The 22041-nt window shown below is 43.1% G+C and overlaps 2 protein-coding genes across 7 annotated transcripts in view; both read left to right on the top strand.

The window, feature by feature from the left end:
• The first annotated feature begins 54 nt into the window (after positions 1–54).
• LOC135948095 (NKAP family protein CG6066-like) lies at positions 55–2421 on the top strand. 2 transcript variants are annotated; one of them, XM_065497168.1, is made up of 7 exons: positions 55–171; positions 235–1051; positions 1206–1397; positions 1511–1637; positions 1725–1827; positions 1884–2139; positions 2203–2421. In XM_065497168.1, the coding sequence occupies exons 2-7, from the start codon at positions 237–239 to the stop codon at positions 2369–2371; spliced, it is 1662 nt and encodes a 553-aa protein (XP_065353240.1). In that variant the 5' UTR covers positions 55–171; positions 235–236; the 3' UTR covers positions 2372–2421. The 2 variants fall into 2 exon arrangements, with proteins under 2 accessions (XP_065353240.1, XP_065353241.1); XM_065497169.1 differs by having other exon boundaries at positions 56–167.
• A 2851-nt stretch (positions 2422–5272) lies between these two features.
• LOC135946147 (protein piccolo-like) overlaps positions 5273–22041 on the top strand; it is a 28904-nt gene continuing 12135 nt past the window's right edge. For all 5 annotated transcript variants that reach the window (XM_065494347.1, XM_065494427.1, XM_065494592.1 and 2 more), the window contains exon 1: positions 5273–5741. The gene's annotated coding sequence lies outside the window, so the exon portion shown is untranslated. The remainder of the gene's footprint in view (positions 5742–22041) is intronic.

Here is a 22041-nt window from a genome sequence, read left to right as displayed (position 1 = left end):
ATCGTTTTGCCCTCTAGCGGCTCTTTAACGAATGTACAATTTGCTCTGGCCGGCACTGGCACTGCTATAGCTCTGACAGCAAAAATACCTTAAAGAAAACACGGTTCCGGTTTGTTTACCAGTATTTTGAAGTTTGACTTGTTTGTCTAGCTGAAATTTCAAAGGCTGTAGGTTAGACTTTTTAATAATTTAGACCTTGCATTTTATTCTTTATCATTTTTAATTCTTAAATAGCGATGGGTCGAGAGAGTCCAGCTAGCAAGAAGCGTCGACGCAGTTGGAGTTCATCTTCTACAAGCTCATCCTTGTCTAGCAGCTCGTCTTCAAGCTCTGATGCTGGTAGGAAAAGGTCTGACAGGTCGTCGGCCAAGAACAGACAGAGGCCACTTAACAGTCGGCGTGAGACGCGCCGACGTTCGCCAGGCGGCCGCAGGGATCGGAGTTTTTCAGAGGATCGCAATGGTCGCGCTCTATCCACTGCTTCTTTCGACTCTATGGACTTGGAGAAAATGTCTAAAAAGAAAGACGCCATAACCAAATTGAGGGAGAAATTAGGCAGCACCAGCGACGAACCCCAGCCAAGAGAAGGGCAACATCCAAAAGTTTCTACAGACAAGAAAAGACCATCGCCCTCGAGGAAACGCGAGTCTCCCTCAAGACTGAGAAGGTCACGTTCTCCAAGACGGCGAGATACCAGGTCGCCGAAGCAAAGTGAAAAGAGTCACATTAGGAGGTCAAGGTCTCCAGCTGGACACAGGAGTAACAGGCACGCCGACGAAAGGCAGCGCAGGGAAAGTTATGCCCCTGGGAAAGTAGACAACAGCAGACACAAATCCCCGGACAACAAAAGAAGGAGATCAGAATCTCCGAGACAAAAGTTTGGAGACAGGAGACCTCCTCGAAGGAGTTCTCCTGGCAAATCAACAAAAAGGAATTCTCCAGGCAAGAGCTTGGACAGACCTGAGCGTACAGAGAGGAAGAGGTCCAGGAGTTTTGAACGCCCTAACTACAGTAAAGGATCAATCAATGACAAAAGGTGGAAACATGATGGGTATGTGAATTTGGTCAAATCTTGTTTCTAGCCATTTTTTATTATTTTGAATTTTAGCAGAAGTATTTTCATTGGGTAAATTAATTAATTATTTATTTTGTAATATGATATTTTAACATAATTATGCAAACTAGACATTTAATTCCGATTTCAGATACTTGGAACTTCAAAATGAATCCATGAATCCTCCACAATCCACTGGCTTTGACAAAGGCTTCAATAAGAGAAGGCACCAAAATGGAGGGGATGATCCTTACATGGATGCAAGAAGGGCTCAAAGAGTAGAAATCTGTGAGAAAGGAGTAGCTAGCCTCTGGGCAAACTCTCCAAGGCCACTTTCTGATAGGTATGTAACGTTCCTTTGGAATTTCGACTGTTAAAAACTTGGCCTATTTGTTTAAAAAACTAACAAAATTAGATTTTAAATTTGCTTTTAAAAGAGGCCTTCTCTTTTTAAAGCTCTGATGAAGAGAAAAAGAAGAAAGAAGCAGCAGACGGTGATGACAAGAAAAAGAAAAAGAAGAAACTACTCAAGAAACTAGAAAGAAAAATTAAGAAAGAAATCATCGCGGAAATGTTGAAAAAGGTAAGCTGATTGGAAATACTGAGTTAACAAGTCCGTTGGTTGATGATGCTTGAAATGTTGAAATTTCATCGGTTTCTGTTTTTATAGGAGAAAAAGAAGAAGAAGAAAAAGAACAAAAAGAAGAAAGACTCTAGCTCCGAGAGTGATGGCAGTGAGAGTGATAGTGGTGATGAGTGGGTTGAGAAGCCAAGTAATACAGGAATCATGTATTAAAATGGTGTATTTCTGATAAAAAATATTTCACAGCAAAATCAAGCAAGTCCAGCAAAAAGGAGAAGTTGTCAAAGACGAGTGACGACGAAGGGGGCATCGTTGGTCCAAACATACAGAAAATTGCCCTGACACACAAGGAAATGGGCAAAGCTCTATTGCCTGGTGAAGGCGCAGCTATGGCTGCCTATGTGGCCGAGGGAAAAAGAATCCCGAGGAGAGGAGAAATTGGCCTCACCTCTGACGAAATCGCTTCTTTTGAGTCTGTTGGTTACGTCATGAGTGGTTCAAGGTATGTGTTTATGCGTTTTGTTGAGGTGAAGTGATGTTAATCACATGAATTGGTTTACCCTAGGCACCGTCGCATGGAGGCTGTCCGTATTCGAAAGGAAAACCAGATTTACTCTGCAGATGAGAAACGTGCTTTGGCCATGTTTAGCAAGGATGAGAGGCAGAAGCGAGAACACAAGATTCTTGGTCAATTCAAGGAAATGGTTTCATCTAAAGTGCAGAAGAGAATTTAGAATCCTTCTTTGTTTCAAAAATTGTAATAATAAAGGAACTTTTACTGTAATCTTTATATGTGTCTATTTTAAAAGATCAGTAACTACCCTCTTTCATGAAAAAGGTTCAATAAATTCTGTTTTAGCAATTTTACAAGTTTTTTAGCACAGCATTGGGTCAGTTTCGAAGTGTATGATGGGTTTACCTTTAAAATCTAGGAAAAGTTTCTCGTTTTCCAAATTTTGCTCATCATTACCATAAAACATAATAGCTCTTTATTTATTTTCTGTTGGAACCTATCAGATGCATTGATTGTCCTAGCAGTGACTTGAGTGGCAGAGCTGATATTTTATATGCAAATTGTGCTTCACGGAATTTATCTCTTGGCTAGATAATATCAAGCTTTTGAGTCAATAATCCCCAGCAAATAGATAGTTACCAACGGGTTTCCTGGTTTTCTCTGTTTAATTAAATTTTGTTCACTCTGCTTTCATTAGAATTTTGTGTGATGCTAATCACTGATATAGTTAATTTTTGCCAAAGAAAATTAAGTCTGTCTAAAGTGACATAAAGGGATGTTAGCAATTTTGTATTACTCAAGCAATGGAAAAGTATTGTAATAATAAATATCAAGAAAATGCGGACAGAACTAGCAGGACCTAAACGGACTTACATATGCTTATAAAATTGATTCTTTATGGTCTACAAGTAGTCTCCACAAAAATGAATTATTTCTTTGAGTCATACACAACATAATATGCAATATCTAATTCTACGACGCTTTTTAAAATTTATGCAAGATGTAAGTTCCAATTAAAAAAAAACGTTTAAATAAATACGTACTATGATATATTTTTAAATTTTCAATGCACAAAAATCCAATCCAGTATTTTCTTGTGAGATAGAACATAGCCTCAATTCACAGGTGGGACAAAAGCGTAAATTGACGGGCCTTTGCCAATATTACGGCTTTCAAGGCCAAGCGCGCGCGATGCCGCTGCTACACTCTTTGGCAGTGAAACGAAAATTGCGCTATTCGACTTTCATCTCTGCTGACCCAAATTCTCTCGACAGTTATCTCCAAGCAAGTCTTGATTATAAAGCGGGCTTAAAAACTGGTAGAATTTGAATTTAGTGCAGTTTTGTCACTATCAAAAATTTAGGAGCATATGCACCGAATTTTTTTCGATAATTGTGCATTTGATAAGAATTTAAGCACCAAATTATGGTTATTTAAAATCGAAGTTTTCAATCTCATTTGAACGCATGTTTTCGTTAACTACTAGTTATTTAAGAAAAAATATTTTATTGTATTTAAAAATCAAAATGAAAATATGGAAAATATTCACCTAATATTGTATTAAATTTTTAAGCAAATGTTCATGGTTGCATTCATTTATCAAGAGAAGTTCTAAGTTCTTATCGAAAGTTTTCATGCCCACGGTTGCTTTTGAGTTGATAATGCATTGCAAAATAAAAACGTTGCTAAGAAGTTAAAAAAAATATTGACAGCGAGTTCAAGGTTTCAATATAACATAATTCCTAAAATTCTCAGCATAAATGAACACAAAAAAAGCTTTTAAAACTGCAACAAAAGTTTCGAAAGTTTCTTCACGGCGGGGATTGCAACCTGCGATTCCTTCATAACGTTCATAACAAAGAAAACGGCCAACTGATAAAGGGATAGTAGAATTCGTCCTGCTAAAATTGCGCAACGTTCAACAAACACCCACATTTTCATTGTCTAGTTGATTGTTGACTTTTTCTTGCAACAAGGTAATTCGCGTTTGGTTGTTGAAAGTTGCGCAATTTTACCGGGACCAGGACGAATTCTATTGCCCAACAACCACCACTTCATTGAAAATATAAAGTACGAGTTTATTCGTCTCTATTTTCCCTTTATAACAAAAAGAAACACTACATACACCTGAAAAACGATTTTGTAATGTACTTTGAAAAAATAGAAGGACACGCAATGCTGGGATTTTTATGAAAACATTCAATAAGATATTTTGTAAAATAGGTTCTGGGGAGTGTGCGGAATCAACAATTTTCACCGATCGTCAGTTTATTTATTATAGTTAATGTCACGTAGGATAGAGCTATTTTGCCTATTTCGTAATTTATTAGTTCCCACTAAACCTTGAGTAACAATTCTTCAAAACAGAAAAATAAAGAACTACATAAACACGCAGAGGTTGTTTTTAATTTAACTTTAACGAATGGCTCTATACTCTGCGCGGAAATTATAATTTTCACTATTCTAACCGTTCTGAATAAATTTCCGAGTGGCGAAGACTTTGAATTATAATTTTTTTAAATATATAAACAAATAAATAAATTTCTCACTTTTAATTTTATATGATAATCATCGTAGAGCTTTTATCTAAATATAATTTTTATCTGTACAAAACATGTAAAATTCGTCAATATGTATTAAAATTGATTTTTATGTGAGTATTAAATTAAATTTTTGCTTTTGCTACATTATAGGTAATAGGTTATTAATAACTTTGAAGGAATCTAAACCTGATCGATTTTTGTGGTTAATAATAAACTGCTGGTTTAATTGTTTCCATTCCGACGAGTACATAAGCGATTCAATTAAAATTCCCACACATGCGCGCCCAAGATCAACAAACCCCCGCCGCCTGCTGTCCTTTTAACTCTTGCCTGCCAGTTGCTGCGGCTGCATGTGTGTGCCTCCCGAAATTTTTCCCCGTCCACCCGCGCCCGCTATCCGCCCAGCGCCTCCCTCGGCGAGAGCAGTGGGAAGAGACGGCTCGGTGGATCGGAGAACACGCATCTACCAGCACCCGCGTAGCACGCTGCCGTCAACAAGGTACGATCAGATGGCGTTGGCGCCGGTGCTGACGATTCGCGCACGATGGCCGCAGCGCTCGCCGCCAGCAGCCCACTTCCCCCACCTTCGTCCAGTTGGAGTGAAACCGTAGAAGCCGCAGTACGTCTCTCTCGGTTCCGTGCGAAAATGACGTGCAAAGTGCAGTAATTAATTGACTCCGGGCATCGAATCGCAGTGCACCTGATCGGCCGAATCGAGCCGCATCCGACTGGCCGAATTTGCGTCAAATTTGGCCGCTCGGCGACGCAGTGCGAGCTGTTTCGTGTGACGGGTCGGCGGGCAAGCTGCTCCGTTGTGCAATACTCTGGACAGTTTCCGCCGCTTCCTGCCGCCGCGCGTGCAAATCTTGAGCCTGCCGGGCCCGCCATTCGGCCTTCGGCAAGACTTTGGGTTCCGAGTGCGTCGATTTTTGGCGAATCGGACCCACACAGCGTGAGCAAGACGTACTTAGCTGCGTGTAATGGCGCCTCCTGACCTACTCTCCCTGACTGCTGCCTAGACAAGTGCATCCGAGATTCACTAAAACGGTGAGTGTCTAGCCTAATTGCCCACAATTAATCCCAATCCGCCGAAACGGAGCTCCGCAGCTCTCCACTGAAACGTGTGTTAGGTTCAATCGTATCATGCTCGTACCATCCGATAATATAATATTATAACAACCAAGTCAATTGCGTCGACGATCTCGAGGTTTTTTCACTTTGCAGATGTTCAGTTTTCCCTGAAATTAGCTAATAAACATGGATAAAGTTTTATATTCTGTGATTCCTTTAAAACACCGACGACTAATCGTCACTTTCCAAAGGTAAAAAGACGGCTTTCGCGAGATTGATGGCGTCGGTCGAACAGAATGTTGCGTTATTTCTCCCCAAAGAGTGCCTTACAGTCGAATCGTTTTATTTACCTTTCCGTCTTACCAAAGAATTATTTTAAAAATTTCATACACTTACTAAGGGTTAGTAATCTCAAAATCATTAGAAATGATAATAAAGTTATAAGTTTCGTGACGAAGATAAGAATGACTCAATTTCTGATTACATACATGCTTAAAAAATTGTTACGATGTTGTTAGCTGAAAATTTATTACTAAAGAAACTTTGTTCCTCATTGTCCCCATTGAAATCTATCATTTTTTAGCTTGTTACTTAATTTTGAGACAATTTTTCCGCATTATTTGTTGAACTGTGCGATTTTAGGCTGTGTTACGTGAGTACGGCTGGTTACGCTTTATTTGCATAAAGACGACGTCAATTATTGCAACGGTGCAAGTGGATGGACGCGAAGCGAGTGGCAGAGGCGGGGAATAATTTATTGTGAACGTGCCGAGCGAAACGGCGACTGCACTTTTAATCGATTAGCGGAACTCGCCTCTTCAAATATGGTGCTCGGAATTGGTATTCAGCGGCTGTTTGATCTCCAGCTTATCCGATATAACTTTATTTTGAGCAAGCTTCGTGATTGAATATTACATACTCACTCGAATTCGTTTCGGAAGAAGCATTTCCCTTGTTGAGGCACGTGCACTAGTCGAAGGAAGCAAAGCATTATTTTGTTTGTCGCGCTGAACGGCAAAATTTCGCAACGACCAGCCTCACACTCCGCGCACTTGGCTGGCGGACTAATTTATTAAAGCGGTTGTTTACAACTCCCATTAAAAAACGATTCTGCGAGAAAGAGCGAAGATTTTGGTCGGCTGATGAGCGAAAGCTCATTTTGCTTTTCAAACAAACTCTTTGCAATAATTTTCGTTTGTACACTGCACGCTATTAAAAGATGAATCAATTTGGAAATTTGGCTTGCAATTTCTGAAAATTATTAACCGATTAAAAACATGGGCTCATTATTAAATATTCGAGCATGTTTTCAAATTTAAAAAAAACACGTGTTACGTGTTAGAAGCTTTTTTGTCTTTTCCTGTGAAGACCATTGGCCTTAGAAATGGAAGCGCATAAAATAGTTTTTATGGTTTCTCTCCCCAATTCTCCACGCTACAAAAGATTTCTAAAGGTTAAGGGGAAATACTTTCAGGCGCACAGTGCTCAAAATGCGCACCCCATGATGCCAGAAAGATTTCTGCCCCCTGCTTTGCTTTGTCTATTTTGAGGAGGAAAGGTCGCCTTTATTATCAGGTCATTCATTTACGATCCTGGCCATGGTGCAAAATAACGTATAAAGGAGCTGACAGATACAATTGATGGTTACAAATTGCCTTTTCTTTAACGCTTCTTTTCTTTGCTCAAATTTAGCTCACGGTTATGGTTGTTCAAGTGTTAGGGATTTCATTGGATTTTAATTTTATTATAATCAATTTGATAAACACGATAAAATTTATGAAATCGCACTGCTCAACCCCATTAAGAGTTATTGACTGCAATTAAATTAGTATAATTAATCCTGACCCAGACTGTTCCAACATTGAAATCGTTCTTGATTTGAAAATTCATGAGGCAAGCCTTTGGTGTGGTTTGGTGCAGCCTGAGTTAACATTTTTGTCTAATTCAAGCAAAACAATTGATCGTTCCTTCCGCAAAAGCTCATTATTGCGGCCTTGTTTTTCGTCTGATTGGGCGAAACTGGCAAGTGAGCGTTGTTGTGTGTTTGTCGCGTCTTGTTGCTCGAATTAAATTATCATCATCTCGCCTGCCTCGAATTCCGTGAGCGGCGCCGCTCAAGCGAGTGAGCCGACAGCAAAAGCGAGCGGCTCACTCGCACACACAGATTATCAATCTCTCTCGTGAGCGGAGAGCAGGAGAGCACCAAGCTTTGCTCTCGCTCAATTGCAGCGCGCGCGGCGCCAGAGGTTTTGAGCAAATACGCGAGGATTTGTCTCCCTTTTGAAGTGGCCTAATCAAGACATCAAACGGACCAAGGCCTGCGCTGGCAAATTGGATTTAAATGAAAAGAGTTGGCCCAGCGAAACATTTAGATGAGTCGACCCTTTTAAAATTTTAGTCTGGCTCTATCGCGAGATGAGCAGTGGAATTGTTTCGCTTTTTGCTTGTTTGGAAGAAATGAAACGGAAAATGTTGTGATAACGAAAGTCAAAGAAAGCTTAGTTTCATGATTACTACGCTTATTCAAGTGAAGATTAAAATGAAATAATAATCCCGCAACAATGAAGTTAGAACGATGTCAAAAATTTTGTATTTCCTTTACCAGAATTGTTGATCTTTCCCTTTTCATGTTAAACTAGGCTTGCTCAAACGAATGAAGTAACATTTAGTGAGAGCGAAAAACGTTTTCCTTCCTTTCGTCGAAATCTTTTCCGTCTTTTAGTTTCCAGCGTGTGCGCGAAATGTTCTCCCGCGGAGATCTCAGTGGCACGCTTGTTTTCTTTACCTTTTACATTTTTCGCAACTTGGTGCGCACGGCTATTTTGACCGTCTCATTTCACACATTCACTAGGCGCACTCATCTCGTTTGCCGCGCGCTGCGTTCGCGTGAATCATCCGAGTGGGGGTGAATCATATTTAGACCTGGCACCATTCAAACGCGGAGGTCGTCGTAGCCACTGCCGCCGCCGCGCTGATGCCCGCGGCTAACAGGCTGTTTAGTCCGTCGGGTTTTCTTGCCAGCCGCGTTTGTTGACACCGAAGCTGTTTTAACGCATGCGGCCATTCTTCTTCATCCATATTGCATGGACACGTGATGTTTTATTGACCGGATAACCCTGGGGATAATCGCGATTTATTTTGGCGCCTGACGCGTGCTTGCCCTGACTTATTGATCCTTATCGGGCCGCGCCGCGCGCGCTATTTGTGCGCTCGGGCTGCCTGCATGTGGCGAAAAATAGGAAAAACGCGCGCCGCGCTGCCAACCAGCCCCCGCGCGATTGCATCTGACTGACTGACTGAGTGAGGAGCAATTGTGTCAGCGGGCCGGGAGAAAAAGAGTAGAAAATTAATGCTGCTGATGCAGATTTAACCGCCGTCGCTGGGCGTCTTCCGAGAGTGCATGTATGCTAAAAGTGCTTCGTTTCACCAGCGCTCCCGCTTAAAGCGTATGGGGTTGAGAAAGAGGGTTGCAAAGGGCGCGCGCTCGCTGTTTGTGCAGCCAACATGCTAATTGCGATCAATGCTCGAGAAGCTTTTCGCAATTCCTTTCCTTTCTAGAGCAAATTCGCCTTATTTGCGTTGCTGGGCTTGCGCTAATTGTTTGCTTCTCTATAATTGCTAATTCAGTCCTGTAATAACGACATAAGTGGTGCAACCCCAACGAGCATTAGAAAAAAGTACAATTAATGAAGAAACCCAATGTCAGTCCATGTCGTTCTTGTCATGCTTATCCTGTTTATCATTTATTTTAAATCAGTATATCATAATTTTTTATCTTAAGCTGCTCTTTTTTACTATCAAAAATAGAAAGCAATTTTGATCGTAAATGTTAATTTTTCGGAGAGTTTTGTTAATAGTACCATAATATTGTAATGTGTATGGCATGTGAAATATGACTCCCTAGATATTAACAGTGAAACCGTGCTAAAATTGATCTGTGATAATTGTCGTTCGCCTATTGCGCTGCGCTTTTTAATTTTTTATTTCTTATGGAATCAACATAATCTGACTTGTGTTACGTAAACAGAGCATAAGTGCTTAAGTGCAAGGAATATTGAAAATTTGGTCACCACCACAATTGTTAACGCGTGTCGAGGATCTCGAATACTGTCTCTTTCCAATCAATAACACGAGATTAATTTTTTTATTTTGGTGTAGCAATCCCCCATAATTAAAATGTACCTCGGCATTAAATGTAATTAGTTACCATAGCTTCTTGACTATCTTTGTGGAAAATATAGCTGTCCGCTGAAGACGTGCACAATATACGCCAGCCGCAACCTTGTCATCCAGCCGAAACCAAGACCAAGACACGATTTAACGTCTAGTAGTGAGCCACAGGCTGCAGGCAGAACTCATAATAACGTTAATATCACTCAAGCGCATGAGGCTGTTCGTTCAACCAGCCGTCTTGGAAGTTAACGCCTGTAAAATTTACTTCGACTAAAGATTGATGTGCAAAACTTAAACGGAGCGATCTAAACACGTAGGAGCGCAAAAGTTTGTGCGAAAACAGAGCGCACGGCACGTAGTACATCTGCCATAGAGAAAAGCGAAATCGCTGCACATATGGTGGCGCTTTGTTCTGCACTTTGTTTTGATCTGGCGTCGTCGGCTTCATTACTACTATTATATTATTGCTCGTTGCTCGCCTCTCGGACGACCTTGGCACTAACAATGATAAATGCGGTAAAATGCTAGCGAGTACGTAAATACTATTCTCGCTCTTTACTCGCGCACATGTTTTAAAATAATAGCCGTAGAGTATGCGCCTGATTTTTGTGAGCGCGTGTGGCCAGATTGAGTTGACAAACTTGTTTTAAATGTATTTGATCCCATAAGGCATCAGGATTATTGCCGCTGATTTTTGGTATTATTCAGTGAAATAAAAAAACTGCGCCTTTGTTATTGAACCGCGTGCCGCGCCGCAGCACGAGCACACACACGCTCGTTCCAGCGCAAGATAAATCGTTGTTATGGCGAGCCTATAAATCAGATGGAAGCGCCTTTACGTAATTGAAAACGACTTTGCCACTGATTGACATCGCACGAGGGAACTCGTTCGCTCGTCACTCTGTGATTTTTGCGCGCCGTGTGCTTGTATAATCACTCATTACTGGCGCTAATGAGAACAAGGTTTGATTCGTTGGAGCTTGTCTTCTGGTCAAGGGGAGTAAAAGTGAGAAAATTGTCGCCCGTTTTCAGTTTCAGAAATGTATGCATAAATTGTCCTTCATTATTCATTGTAAGCTTATTAGCATGTAGCCAGCCTTCTAGGCGCGAGGGAGTGAATGCCATGAAGGATTTGACGTGAGAAGTACCAATCGAAGCAACAATAATTAATACTGTTAGAAATATAAACAATACTAAGAATAGATTTTTATTTGGCTGACACATTAACCCAAAACTTTCATAAAAAATCACGGAAAATCTATTCCACTTGATGTATCCGCTTGATAAAACCGAATCAAAGCCTGGGTCAATTTATGCGCAGCGCATGCAAATCAGGGATCACTTTCCACAATGCGCGGAGGCGGCGTGAAATCGGCTGAAAAGTCGAGCGTGCGCGTATCGATGTCACCGTCTTTCCCAGCCAGCCGGTGAAACAAACAAACAAACAAACGAAAGCAAAGACAATAGTTGCGTCGGATTAAATCAGCTTTATGAGTGAGCGCATTAAAAGTTCATTCATTCAGCCCACTTCCGGCTGGCTGTTGCACCTGCCGGTCTGCTATTTTCACGCGCGCAGCAGCTATTTCTGAGCGGCCGGCGCGTACAGGCATATATAATGCGATATACGTACATATATTTTGGTTTGCCGCACGCTCTAGCGAGAGGGCTACGTCGCCGCTTTGCCTGCTCCACGCACTTCACAAACAATTCCATTTTGCTGTTCAGCTGTGCTGGCGACGCCGGCCGATCCCAACGAGAAGTCGCAGTGGCGCGAGAACGAGAAGAGCGATCGCTGAGCGGCGACCTTGTTCGTGCGAGCTCATTATCTGGGTCAGTCTCTCTTTCTCGCCCGCGTACGAATCGGCGAAGGTTTCGCTGCCGCTGGCGCTGGAGGCCCTCTCTTTTTTTCGGCCCGCTCGTCCGCCCAACCGCCAGACAAATTGTTCAATTCAGTATAATAAGTTTGATTATTCGCGAGCTACACCCCTCGCAAGAGTGCCCGCGCCACTGGCAACTCTGATTGCACGTTGCACGAGCTGCGTGATGCACCAGTATGTCTGCTTGGCGAGGTTGAAGATAAATTGCAGAGCCCGCTATTCGCGCGGATGAAATTTATTTTCTGTGGCAAAAACTGTTTTTATCATTATTTTTTTCTGTTAATTTTTTTTTTTGATTTCATTTAATATGGGCATTTACTTATAAAGATTTGTCACACAAATTTGTGACAAGGAGGGATTAAAATGTTTAATTAATAATGTTATTGTGCTCTTGGAGACGTTCTCAAGATGCTATTCCCGCATTGCTGGGAAAGTTTCCAGCTCTCGCTCTTATCCGACATATTTGTCAGACCTTGTTCCACATCAATCCCTTCAAATTTTTGCCTTTTCTTCACACTTGCTGGGTGGATATTATCTGCAAGCTCCCTACCACACACGTTGTCAGAAAAATAATAAAAAATCTTTTCACCGACGCGAGAATAAATGAACGCCCCGTCAACCGTCAAAAGACTCGCTTGCGACCGACTCATTTTGCTATGATGTAGTTTGGCGGCGATAAGGAAGTCCACGCTGCCGCCAACACGCGGATTGACCGCCCCGCGTCAAATGACACAGAAAAGTAATTAATTCCTGAAATTAACGGCTATTGCCTCTTAAATTGATCGTGCGCGCGAATTCCTCTGACAGCGGCTCATGCAATTTTCATGAAAATGTTGTTGACCTCATCACATGTTATACGTACTCTTTTGCGTGATGGTCGATAAAATCTGTCCTGCTTTGTATGTCATGTGCACGCTGTCGGCTAGCCAGCAGCAAGCGAGCGAGCGAGAACTAATGCCCAGCGTGTTTTATACCTCAAACCCGTTCAGCACACATCTGCTCGCTCGCGGAAAGTGTAGTAAAAATCGATGAGCGCTTATTTTCCCATAAATTGAAAATATCTTGCTTCCGACAAGTTCTGCGAAAGAGCTAATTTGATTCCGCCGTCGCGATCGATCGGTTTTAACGTCGGTGTGCGGTCCTTGCGGCAAAAAACGCAGGTTTGGCCTGCCCAACCGAGAGACGGACACGGACGAAAAGGATAAAAGTGCGTAGGCACTGGGTCATCTGCCCTCGTCGGCGGTCGCTCAACAACACGCGGAGCGAGCGACCCTTGAAAAACGAGTTCTCTCGCATTCCAAGACAAAGCAAGGGTTTTTATAAGCAGCGGACATATGAGCAGAAAAATAATTTAACCTCCTCCAGCTCGAAGCAGCGACCGCGTGTGTCTTTTTCCTTCAGCAACCCATTCACGGAGCCGAGGTCGATCCTTTTAAATGACACACGCGCACCGCGATAGTTTCAAACCTGTTTATTCAATCGGCCCGCCGTCACAGCGTCGCAGCCCAATTAACAAATTTATTCGAATTCGCGCTCAAATTGTTTACGTGCACTAAAGAGAGTGAAACAATTGAGCCTCCAGTCAATTGCCTCAAAGTTGTTAAAAGTGTTCATTTGAACTATTTGTAGATGGACGGCTAGCCGTTTCAATATCAACGGCCCTTTTAATGAACAGCAAACCGCAAGCTGTGATTTCTATAGACCGATGTACCTCTTTCGAGATCGAGATGGGCGGCGGCGACCCCCTGATAGCGAACAACTCGCGGAAAATTCGTGTCCACATAACGTATCGCGAACGAATAAAATGGGCGCACTGGCCTCAATTAAGAAAGCCCAATCCAGAAAAGGACCAGCTATGTTGATTCCCCGCACCGGGGTCTTTTATTGAAACGCTAGACAGTCGTCCCATTAAATTGATCCAAGCATGCTGGAAAGGTGCAAACCAGCAAGTAGCGAGCCGTTGGTTAAATTTGCATCTTGGATAAACTAGATAAAAAAGACGCGAAAATTTCCCGCGATGAACAACTTTTCACGATATTGGACCTGATAAATAGTTATCTTGTGTAAAGAAACCATAGACATTCCTTGCATTTAGCCTCCTTTTGATCTGCCTTGCATTGGCGGTCGCGGCCGTTCCAACTTCCTTTTTGAAAAGTTTATCTGGCCCAGCCGCCAACGGGGCGGATATCCTGACGTTTGGGTGCGAAATATCTTGAGGTCTACGCTTTCATTTTCTTGCCCAGTTATTACAATTTTCCTCCGCGCTGCTCATGGTAAATAAATAAATATGATGAATTTCCGCAGCCGCGCTCATTAATCTATTTTCGCATAAACAACGTGGCCTTGGTTAGCGCCTGGCTGGCCGGTCGGCTCTCCCCTTTTTGCCGCCGCTGAGCGTATTTTATGTATGTATACGTACATGTGTAGAGCTTCGGCGGGCGGCACCAAACGGCCGCCCGCCGCTCGCTCACTCGCGCATGGACGGTCGCTAAACTCTTTGTGTGTAATTTTATTCCGTGCATGCGGCACATACAAACTACAGCGTGCAACTTGCGCAATGCACACCACTTTTTGCATGCACAAAGGAAAGGATCGCAATTTCTCTCACTCCGCCGGTGGCCGACCTTCTCGCTCCGTGAGGATTTCGCGGCGGATTTCGAGGCAAATCACGGCGCGCAGCTGGTTTAAATGCGTCGATTCTGCTGATGTTCGCGGTTGAACGTTGCAACGCTGACTCTAACGAAACGGTTCAACGAGCAAATTTTAATGAACAGCGGTTTACTTTAAATTTACGAACTGAGTCGTGCTGCTGCCTACTTTCCGGCGGAAAATTTATTGCCGATTCTGATATCTACCGTGTGTCTCGTGCGGACTTTTTGCTGGCACGATTCCCCGCAGAAATAAGCGTTGTTCGGTTCCAAAATAACACCACTTACGGCGTTTACTAAGTCTCAAAGAGAAGGGCGCGCACTTTATTTTTCAATTTGCGCCGCCACATACGCGCGCCTATATTGCATGGGCGGCTGCCAATTTTCGCCTCCACGCCACTTGCCGTATCACAGTTGGCGCTGGAACAATCGTTTTTATTGTGCACTTTCGCAGCGCATATAAAAGTCGTTATCGATAAATTGAGGGCTGCTATGGATTTGAGGCAGGTGAGCGCAGCCAATCTAATTTCAATAACACGATAAAAACGGAGAGTCCATCCGTCAACGTGGTGGGACGCGAGCGCGCGTGAAGGGCAGATAATCGCGGCGGCGGAGTTGTTTGTTTAATTACTGTTCTGTGCCGACTAGCAAACAAACACACAAAACGGCCGCCCCTCTCGGCGCGCACCGCACACTGAAATATTTAATCGAAATGCACGTAATTGGCGAGCCAAGTGTCTAGTTAAAGGTCGGCCATTTTGTCCCAATTTGCGCGCGCGATCGGCGGTGTGAAATTGCAAAATATTTACCCTCTTTGTCAAGAAGCGAATCACGTGGCCGCGTTGGGCATCCTTCGCGTCATCGCCAGCTATTATTAGTGCGGCGGCGGGTGGGAGAGCCCAGCGAGCGAGCACAACTCGGCGGCAACGCCGACACCACCACCAGAAGATACAGAAAAGAATGGAAATGGCTCGCTGGGGATGCTGGCCGAAATTCTTTAGTTTCCCCCTCAGAATTCATTGAGACGCGTTTGACGGAAATTTATTGGTCCAGCTGGTCTGAATCTAGTATCCCTATCGAAACTCGCCGAAAAAATATGGGTATACCTTCATTTTTAATCTCATATCTCATATATTAATTTTTGAGAGCGAATGAGACAGCCAATATATTTAGCTTTCCGCCTTATCTTTATGCAATCAAATAGATGGCTCTAGGTGTTTTCAAAATTGGCAAAAACTAAATGTAGGGTTTAAGTTAAAAAACACTCAGTTTATAGATGCCATCACGGTGACTCTATTTTAAACACCGACAAAGTCTTTACTAAAATCACCGAAATATTATTGATAGTAAATTTGTTTGCAGTGGCATTCAATGATTCCAATTAATTATCACAGATATTAAATCATTTCCCCGCTGTCTCAAACTGTTTACCAGCCAGCCATTTTCCTTGCGTTCGCCGAATATTCGAACAATTCCTGTTACATCAAAGCATTTTACGACTCTTTGCGGGAAACAGCACTAATACGTATGTAACAAATACAGAATCTATTCTTCCCCGAGTGCTGAGTGGCCTACGCCACGCACCAGGAAAATGTATTCTCGGCCGGTGTGTTTGCCTCACTATTTCTCTACCTGCACGCCTAGCTGGTGTAATAAAACACTCGAAAAACGACCTCAGGCGCGGAAGGGTTTGATAGAGCACAAAAAAGTGAACGCAGGCCGCAGCCTGGGAGAAAATTCGTCGTTTGGGACGCGTTGGGCGCAATCAAGTAAGTTGTTATTATTCGGCGGCGGTAATCTTTGCACAATAATACGCGCGCCAGCGGTGGCGAGAGAAAGAGCTCTCTCTCTCTCGCCGCCCGCCCGCTCCGCTCGCTCGCTCACTCTGCGTTTAGGTTTGGTCGATCGATCGGGGGCCCAAAGTACATAGAGGCAGCGTGACTACGACGATACAGGCAGGGATCACACAGCGGCAGGGGTGAGGGATGCATGGGGTGGTCGGCCGGCCGTTTGGTCGGCCCCGCCGCCGCATCCCGTGCACTCGCGCGCCCGCTTCCATAATTGATACATTCCGATATTAATCGCAACGTCCAGGCACGGAATCTGCAAACTGTCGTCACGCCGCATTCTCGGAATATTCGCTCTACAGGCGGCTTCCGGCTCGCATTTTTCAAGACGGTCCTCTTGGGAATTCAGTAATATAGCTGGGGACAACCGATAAAAATTTCAATCAAAAGTTCCTTTTCAAATTGTATAAAGCTATATCTTTACCTCAAAAAAAGTTCGATAGTTTTATTTTTAAATTATTGTGTTTTGACCAAACAGTAAAAACTTAAAAACTCTTTTTCTATTAAATTCTTCTTTTAGTTTATTAGATATATAGTTTCATTTGTTACGATATTCCAAATTGGACATTACTATTAGAAAGCGGCATTTGAAACAAACTGCGAGTGAATGAACCCGCAAGTAATTAAGATAACAAGAGCAACGACGATATGCACAGCTCCTTTCCTGCACGCTGTTTTCGCCGTTGTGCTCTGTAATGCTTAAGCAAACACAACGCAATTTAAACTTTTTTCTCTCTGCTCGTTGGTTTAATAATCTCCTTCTCGCGCTCGCAAGTTTCCCAAGACCTCGAGAATTTCTCTCTCACTCGGCGGCGTTGAGAACACAAACTTCAGTGTGCCGACGACAACGAGAAATACACATAAGGTGAAACGAAAACTTTTCGACGTCCATGCGAAAAGTGGCCTCATCGCTGGCAAACTACACGAAAATCGTGAAAAATGCATGAGAGCAACTCGAGCCAAGCCTAGAATTCACCCGGCTCGGATTTAAATAATAAATTATAAAGCGGACGACGTTCGGCCATTAAAAAAGGAAAATCTGTAAGGGGAGCTTAAGTTTTATCACTGCTTGTCAGTGGAATATATCGAGTGATAAGTTTGGATCGCGCAATTAGTGTTCGTTTTGCTCGACCTTTGATCTGCTCAAAATAAGCAGCGGAAAAAAGCTGTGGTAGACGAATTAAATTTAAATGCAGCCTTTTGGATCCTTGACTTTATGTTCGTCAAACATTTAATCTAAATGCTTAGTCTCTATATACATTAAATCAAATCTATTTTAAAATAATTAGCATTTCCACCGATGCTGCGGCTGTTTGGGAATATTTCCTGTTTAACTTTTTCTCTTACTAGTAATCAAGTTTAATCGTGGTGCGTGGAAATTTAGAGCCGCCTTCATTGCGGCGCGGCTGTTTCAGGGCTCAACTTGGGACGAACAAGCAGAGCAGAGCAGCCAGCCGGCGAGCCTGGAAAATTTGAGCTATCAGCAGCCTCTCTCTCGCTCTCGCGGCGGGACTCCCCCATGCTACATCGCTCTCTCGTTCGCCCGCTCGCGCTGCTCTCTCTCAATTTACTCATACATATACATTATGTATAAAACTCACGCACCCGTTTCAATAGTTCTGTCTGCGAGGCACTTTTTGACCGCGGGATTTTCACTGGAAAAACGCTCTGCCGGCAGATTAATTGGACGTTTCTTTTCGATGATACCCATCTGGCGCAGCGATCGGAATTTCGTGCCTTTTTTCATGTGTGAGTTCTTCGCGGAAACGAATTGTTTTTTGCCGAGTTCGAGCTCTTGAATTCAGTGGCGCAATTATAATTGGCTCGCGCCGGCGGAATTAAGGGAACTCCCAAAAGTGCCGTCTCCGCGCGCGCACGCTAATGTAGTATAATATGCTGCCGGTCGGTTTTTGCTCTATCCGCCGGGTGGCGAAACGCTGCAGAGGAAAATGGAAAACGAAGTGATTTAATTATGCTCGGGTAAACGGAAGAACAAAGTTTTCCCCCAAAGTGTGCACCACGCGTGGGCTGAGAATGGATTTCCGCTCGCATAAAGGTTCCACCTCTCCAGCTGTAAATTGGATGGATAGCCTTGGAAATCGACGGCTTTTCAATTAAATGCCTTCGGCTTGATGACTTGATGCACTCCAACTGTCGCTTCTGGCCGACTGCTTTGTTTCAAGAGGACCAATTTATACTTAAACGAAAATGGGTCTGAAATTACTGACTATTAATCGGTGTTTAAAGCTAAAGTCAGTATAATTTGCTCAGCCTTGCATTGAGTTCGCAAAATTTTTATTTCTCGAGACTCATATTACTTATTATATGACGAAGAGTAAATGTCAGAAGCGAGTAAAAGGCAGAGCCGTAGCTATCTTTGATTGCTGTTATTTTCGTTTCGCCGCGAAAATGACCAGCGCACGAGTGCCGAGATACCTTGACTGTGAGACGGGTCGGTGTGTCGCAAGCTGCTTTTCTGCACTCATCAGCAATTAGCGAAGCATTTCAAAATCCTTTCATCATAATTGGCTCGCGGGTTCTAAACACAAGACTGCACAATTGCACATTTTGAGCGCTGAAACCAATCGGCGCAAAACCGGAGATGTCGCGCTTTACGTCAGTCGAAAGGGAAACAAATATTTTTTGTTAGCGCGCAAGCACACTAACTTTGCGTCTGACAAACGCCGCGTTTAATTAGTCTAACGAGGCCATCAATTAATCTGCATTCCAAACTTATCTCGCGAGCGAGCGCAAGACAAAATCTCGCCTCTTCGCGGGGGTGTGAATGCAGGGGAAATTTATCTTGCCGCACGCCAAGGGGGACGAATAATATGCACGTAAGCAGCTATGGCAACAGAGCCGCTTTTGGAGCCACTCGTCCGTCAGCCAGCCGCGCTTCCCTCTTTCTTTCTTTCGTTCCTTCTCGCTGCCGTCGTTCGTTCTTGGGCTGCTCGAAGCCAGCCAGCGGCGTGTTTCCCGTTAGCAGCGACAATGACCTAGCTTTTTTGAATTCAGGAAATAATACGTTATCGCGCTGTTTCAAATTCACACACGCACGCCGGCCGACCTTTACTGCAAGTCTAATTTTCGACGCCTTTTTACTTGCACAAAGCGTTGCCCCGTGGGCGTACTCTAGCCGACGACGAGAATTTCCTTAAAAAACACCACACGCGACCTTATCGCTAATTGATAAGCAAAGTATTAGGGCTGGCTTGTCTGGCCTAATCTTATTTATCAATGAGCTAGTGCCTCACGTGTACCGCATCGATGGAATCGTAGCAGAAGCGTTCACTGTTGACGGAATGTGCGTTTGAATTTGGATTGTCCCCGGAAGGCGGTGACGCGTATCGAGAATTATTGCGCTTTGACCTAGAGGCACTCGCACGAATGTACGCTTTTAGCATTGTTTCATTATTTGGGGCAGTTGTCATCGCCGTGAAACGGGCCAGAATAGTGCCATGTGATAGTATTATCTGCGTCAGCGTGCGAAACCCTTTAATTATAGATTTTATCATGTAAGGTTCAGAGATAACGGAAGTGGCTTCAGAATCATTAACTTCTGCTGATTTTTTTTTAATGCATCCAGGTTGTTTTTAAAAGCTATCGAAAGGCACTTGTAGTGCACCTATGCTATTTTAGCAAGACAAGTATAAAATGAAATAAATAATATTTCAGCGTGCAAATAAATTAGTAATTTTTATTCGTGTTTCACCCCAATTGAGTTCAGGAAAGAATTGTAATAACACTAAATCATGTTGTTTTGTTTTTTGTATTGCATCTCTTCAACCTGCGATGTTTATAGTCGAAACTGAAGAATTGAGAATTTCAATCAACGTCCTAAATGTGAAGGGTGGTCTGACATACGCATGTATTCTCTCGCGTTAGTTAGAGAATAATTTATTATATTATCATCATCATCATCACCAACATAGCACCCTTAAATTTCCGCGCAGCAGCAAATTGTATATTAAGGGATGGCCTTTCATCTCAGTTTAATGGATGGATTAAGATTGAAAATTTTGTTATTTAATTTTTCCCCTCGGACTTTTCACAAATAGCTGACAATCCTGATTTAATTTGCCACGCAGAGTAGAGCCACTAAGTTCATTTAATTTACCGATTAACCTGCGTGTGTATTTCTTCCTTTTTCATAAAATAAAATCTCAAATGTGCCGATTTTCATGCAAAATTCAACGTCAAACTTAAGAAAACGAGCCAAGGTCGGATGGAACTGGCGTTTGATAACATTCACATGGCGCTAAAATCTGGCTCCTAAGCCAATCCTATCGTCGTTTACAATCAAATCACTATTGGGAGCTAAAATAAATAGAAGCTGCGAGGACAAAGTCTAATTTTGCAATAGAATAGTGCAGTTTTACGAGGCCATTTTAGTCGATGTAGTTTCCCCGAGAGGCTGGAACGCAATTTAGATGAAAGCTGCAGCCAATGCTCTCACAGCGGCGAGTGCAAGTGAACCGCTGCCGCCGTCATCAGAATGAAGGAAGAAAGCCTTGGGAAAGCGAAGCATGCATGCACTCCCGGCCCGGGTGGTTTGAGTGCATGCGTTCTCGCCTCTCGCTTGTCGTGATTTTAATGAGCTTCCGTCGGCGCGTTCGCTCACCCGCGCCAGCCTAGCCGAATATATTAAAATTTGGCTTGCGATGAGTGTCTATTGAGCGCTTAATATTCCAATACGTGTAAGATATTGGTCCTCTTGCATCAAACGCGGCCGCTTCGCGCGTGTTGCAACCGCTCAAATAGCGGCGATGATGTCATTATTTTTAGTAGCAGCTCGACTTTGAACTTAGTTAGCGGCGGTGGCTATAATTGTGTGCCGCTTGCAATATGTGTGTGAGCGCGCCCGCTCTCTGGGCCTGCTGATCGCTCTTCTAGTGCCTGCCTGCCTGTTTGTATAATGAATTGAGCTTGGTTTTGCCTCCTGCTTGCCGCCGCCGGCTCGCCGACGTCGAAAGCGACACTCGCATAGCAAAACCCTCGCCCAGCTGGTCCGCTGCGCGCATCGATTTTTCACCTCATTGCTTTGACAAATTTATCGAGAATTCCATCGCCACTTCCTTGTTTCATTCAGATTTTTTTAAGCACGCAACAATGTAAACAAATAATTTTGTATTCTTAATAACAACGTTTTTGGGCTCCTGCCCAGCTATAACACAATCTTGAAGTGTTTTTTTTACTTTCAAATAATATGGTCTTGGGAAATTACCCAAAAATGGTGTATTCACTTGAATTTTCCTCCCCTACTTTTTTCTTGACCGCTGAGCATTTACGGCTCCGCAGGTGTGGCATCTTCCCCCATTTAACCTTTTTAAGAAAGTTCTTGTTGTGAAATGAATTGTACATATAATTTAATAGGTTTAAAAATGTTACAAAAATCCACGTGTTAAAATTTACTGGCAATGTAAAAAAGATGATGATTGCATTCACTTTTCTTGAGAATTTAGCATTTTTGCTCGCAAACCGCTGCGAATATTTGACCAATGATAGTGAGAGTTAATTTCGCGATAACTGTGCCGAGGAACTAACAATAAGTATAAATATTCCAGATCAAACATTATAAATCCACCTCGACGGCTGACTAAACCTGCTCAGCCACAAGCATGTCTTCTAGTTTAACAAGGCGGGTTATGAATTGTATTTCGTCCGTGACGTCTGTTTTTTTCTGGATGAGTCGGCTGTCTGCAATAGGCGTTATAATGTGATTAGCAGAAAC

This window comes from Cloeon dipterum, chromosome 1 (genome assembly GCF_949628265.1).
Source record: "Cloeon dipterum chromosome 1, ieCloDipt1.1, whole genome shotgun sequence".
NCBI lineage: Eukaryota > Metazoa > Arthropoda > Insecta > Ephemeroptera > Baetidae > Cloeon > Cloeon dipterum.
This window is presented reverse-complemented; position numbering and strand designations above follow the sequence as displayed.

What these genes read in the sequence shown, in the direction of transcription:
- LOC135948095 (XM_065497168.1), top strand. Translation starts at nt 237, where the DNA reads ATGGGTCGAGAGAGTCCAGCTAGCAAGAAGCGTCGACGCAGTTGGAGT. An exon ending in AAAAGGTGGAAACATGATGG is followed by an intron (nt 1,052 to 1,205) that starts GTATGTGAATTT and finishes TTCCGATTTCAG; the next exon opens with ATACTTGGAACTTCAAAATG. An exon ending in TACGTCATGAGTGGTTCAAG is followed by an intron (nt 2,140 to 2,202) that starts GTATGTGTTTAT and finishes GGTTTACCCTAG; the next exon opens with GCACCGTCGCATGGAGGCTG.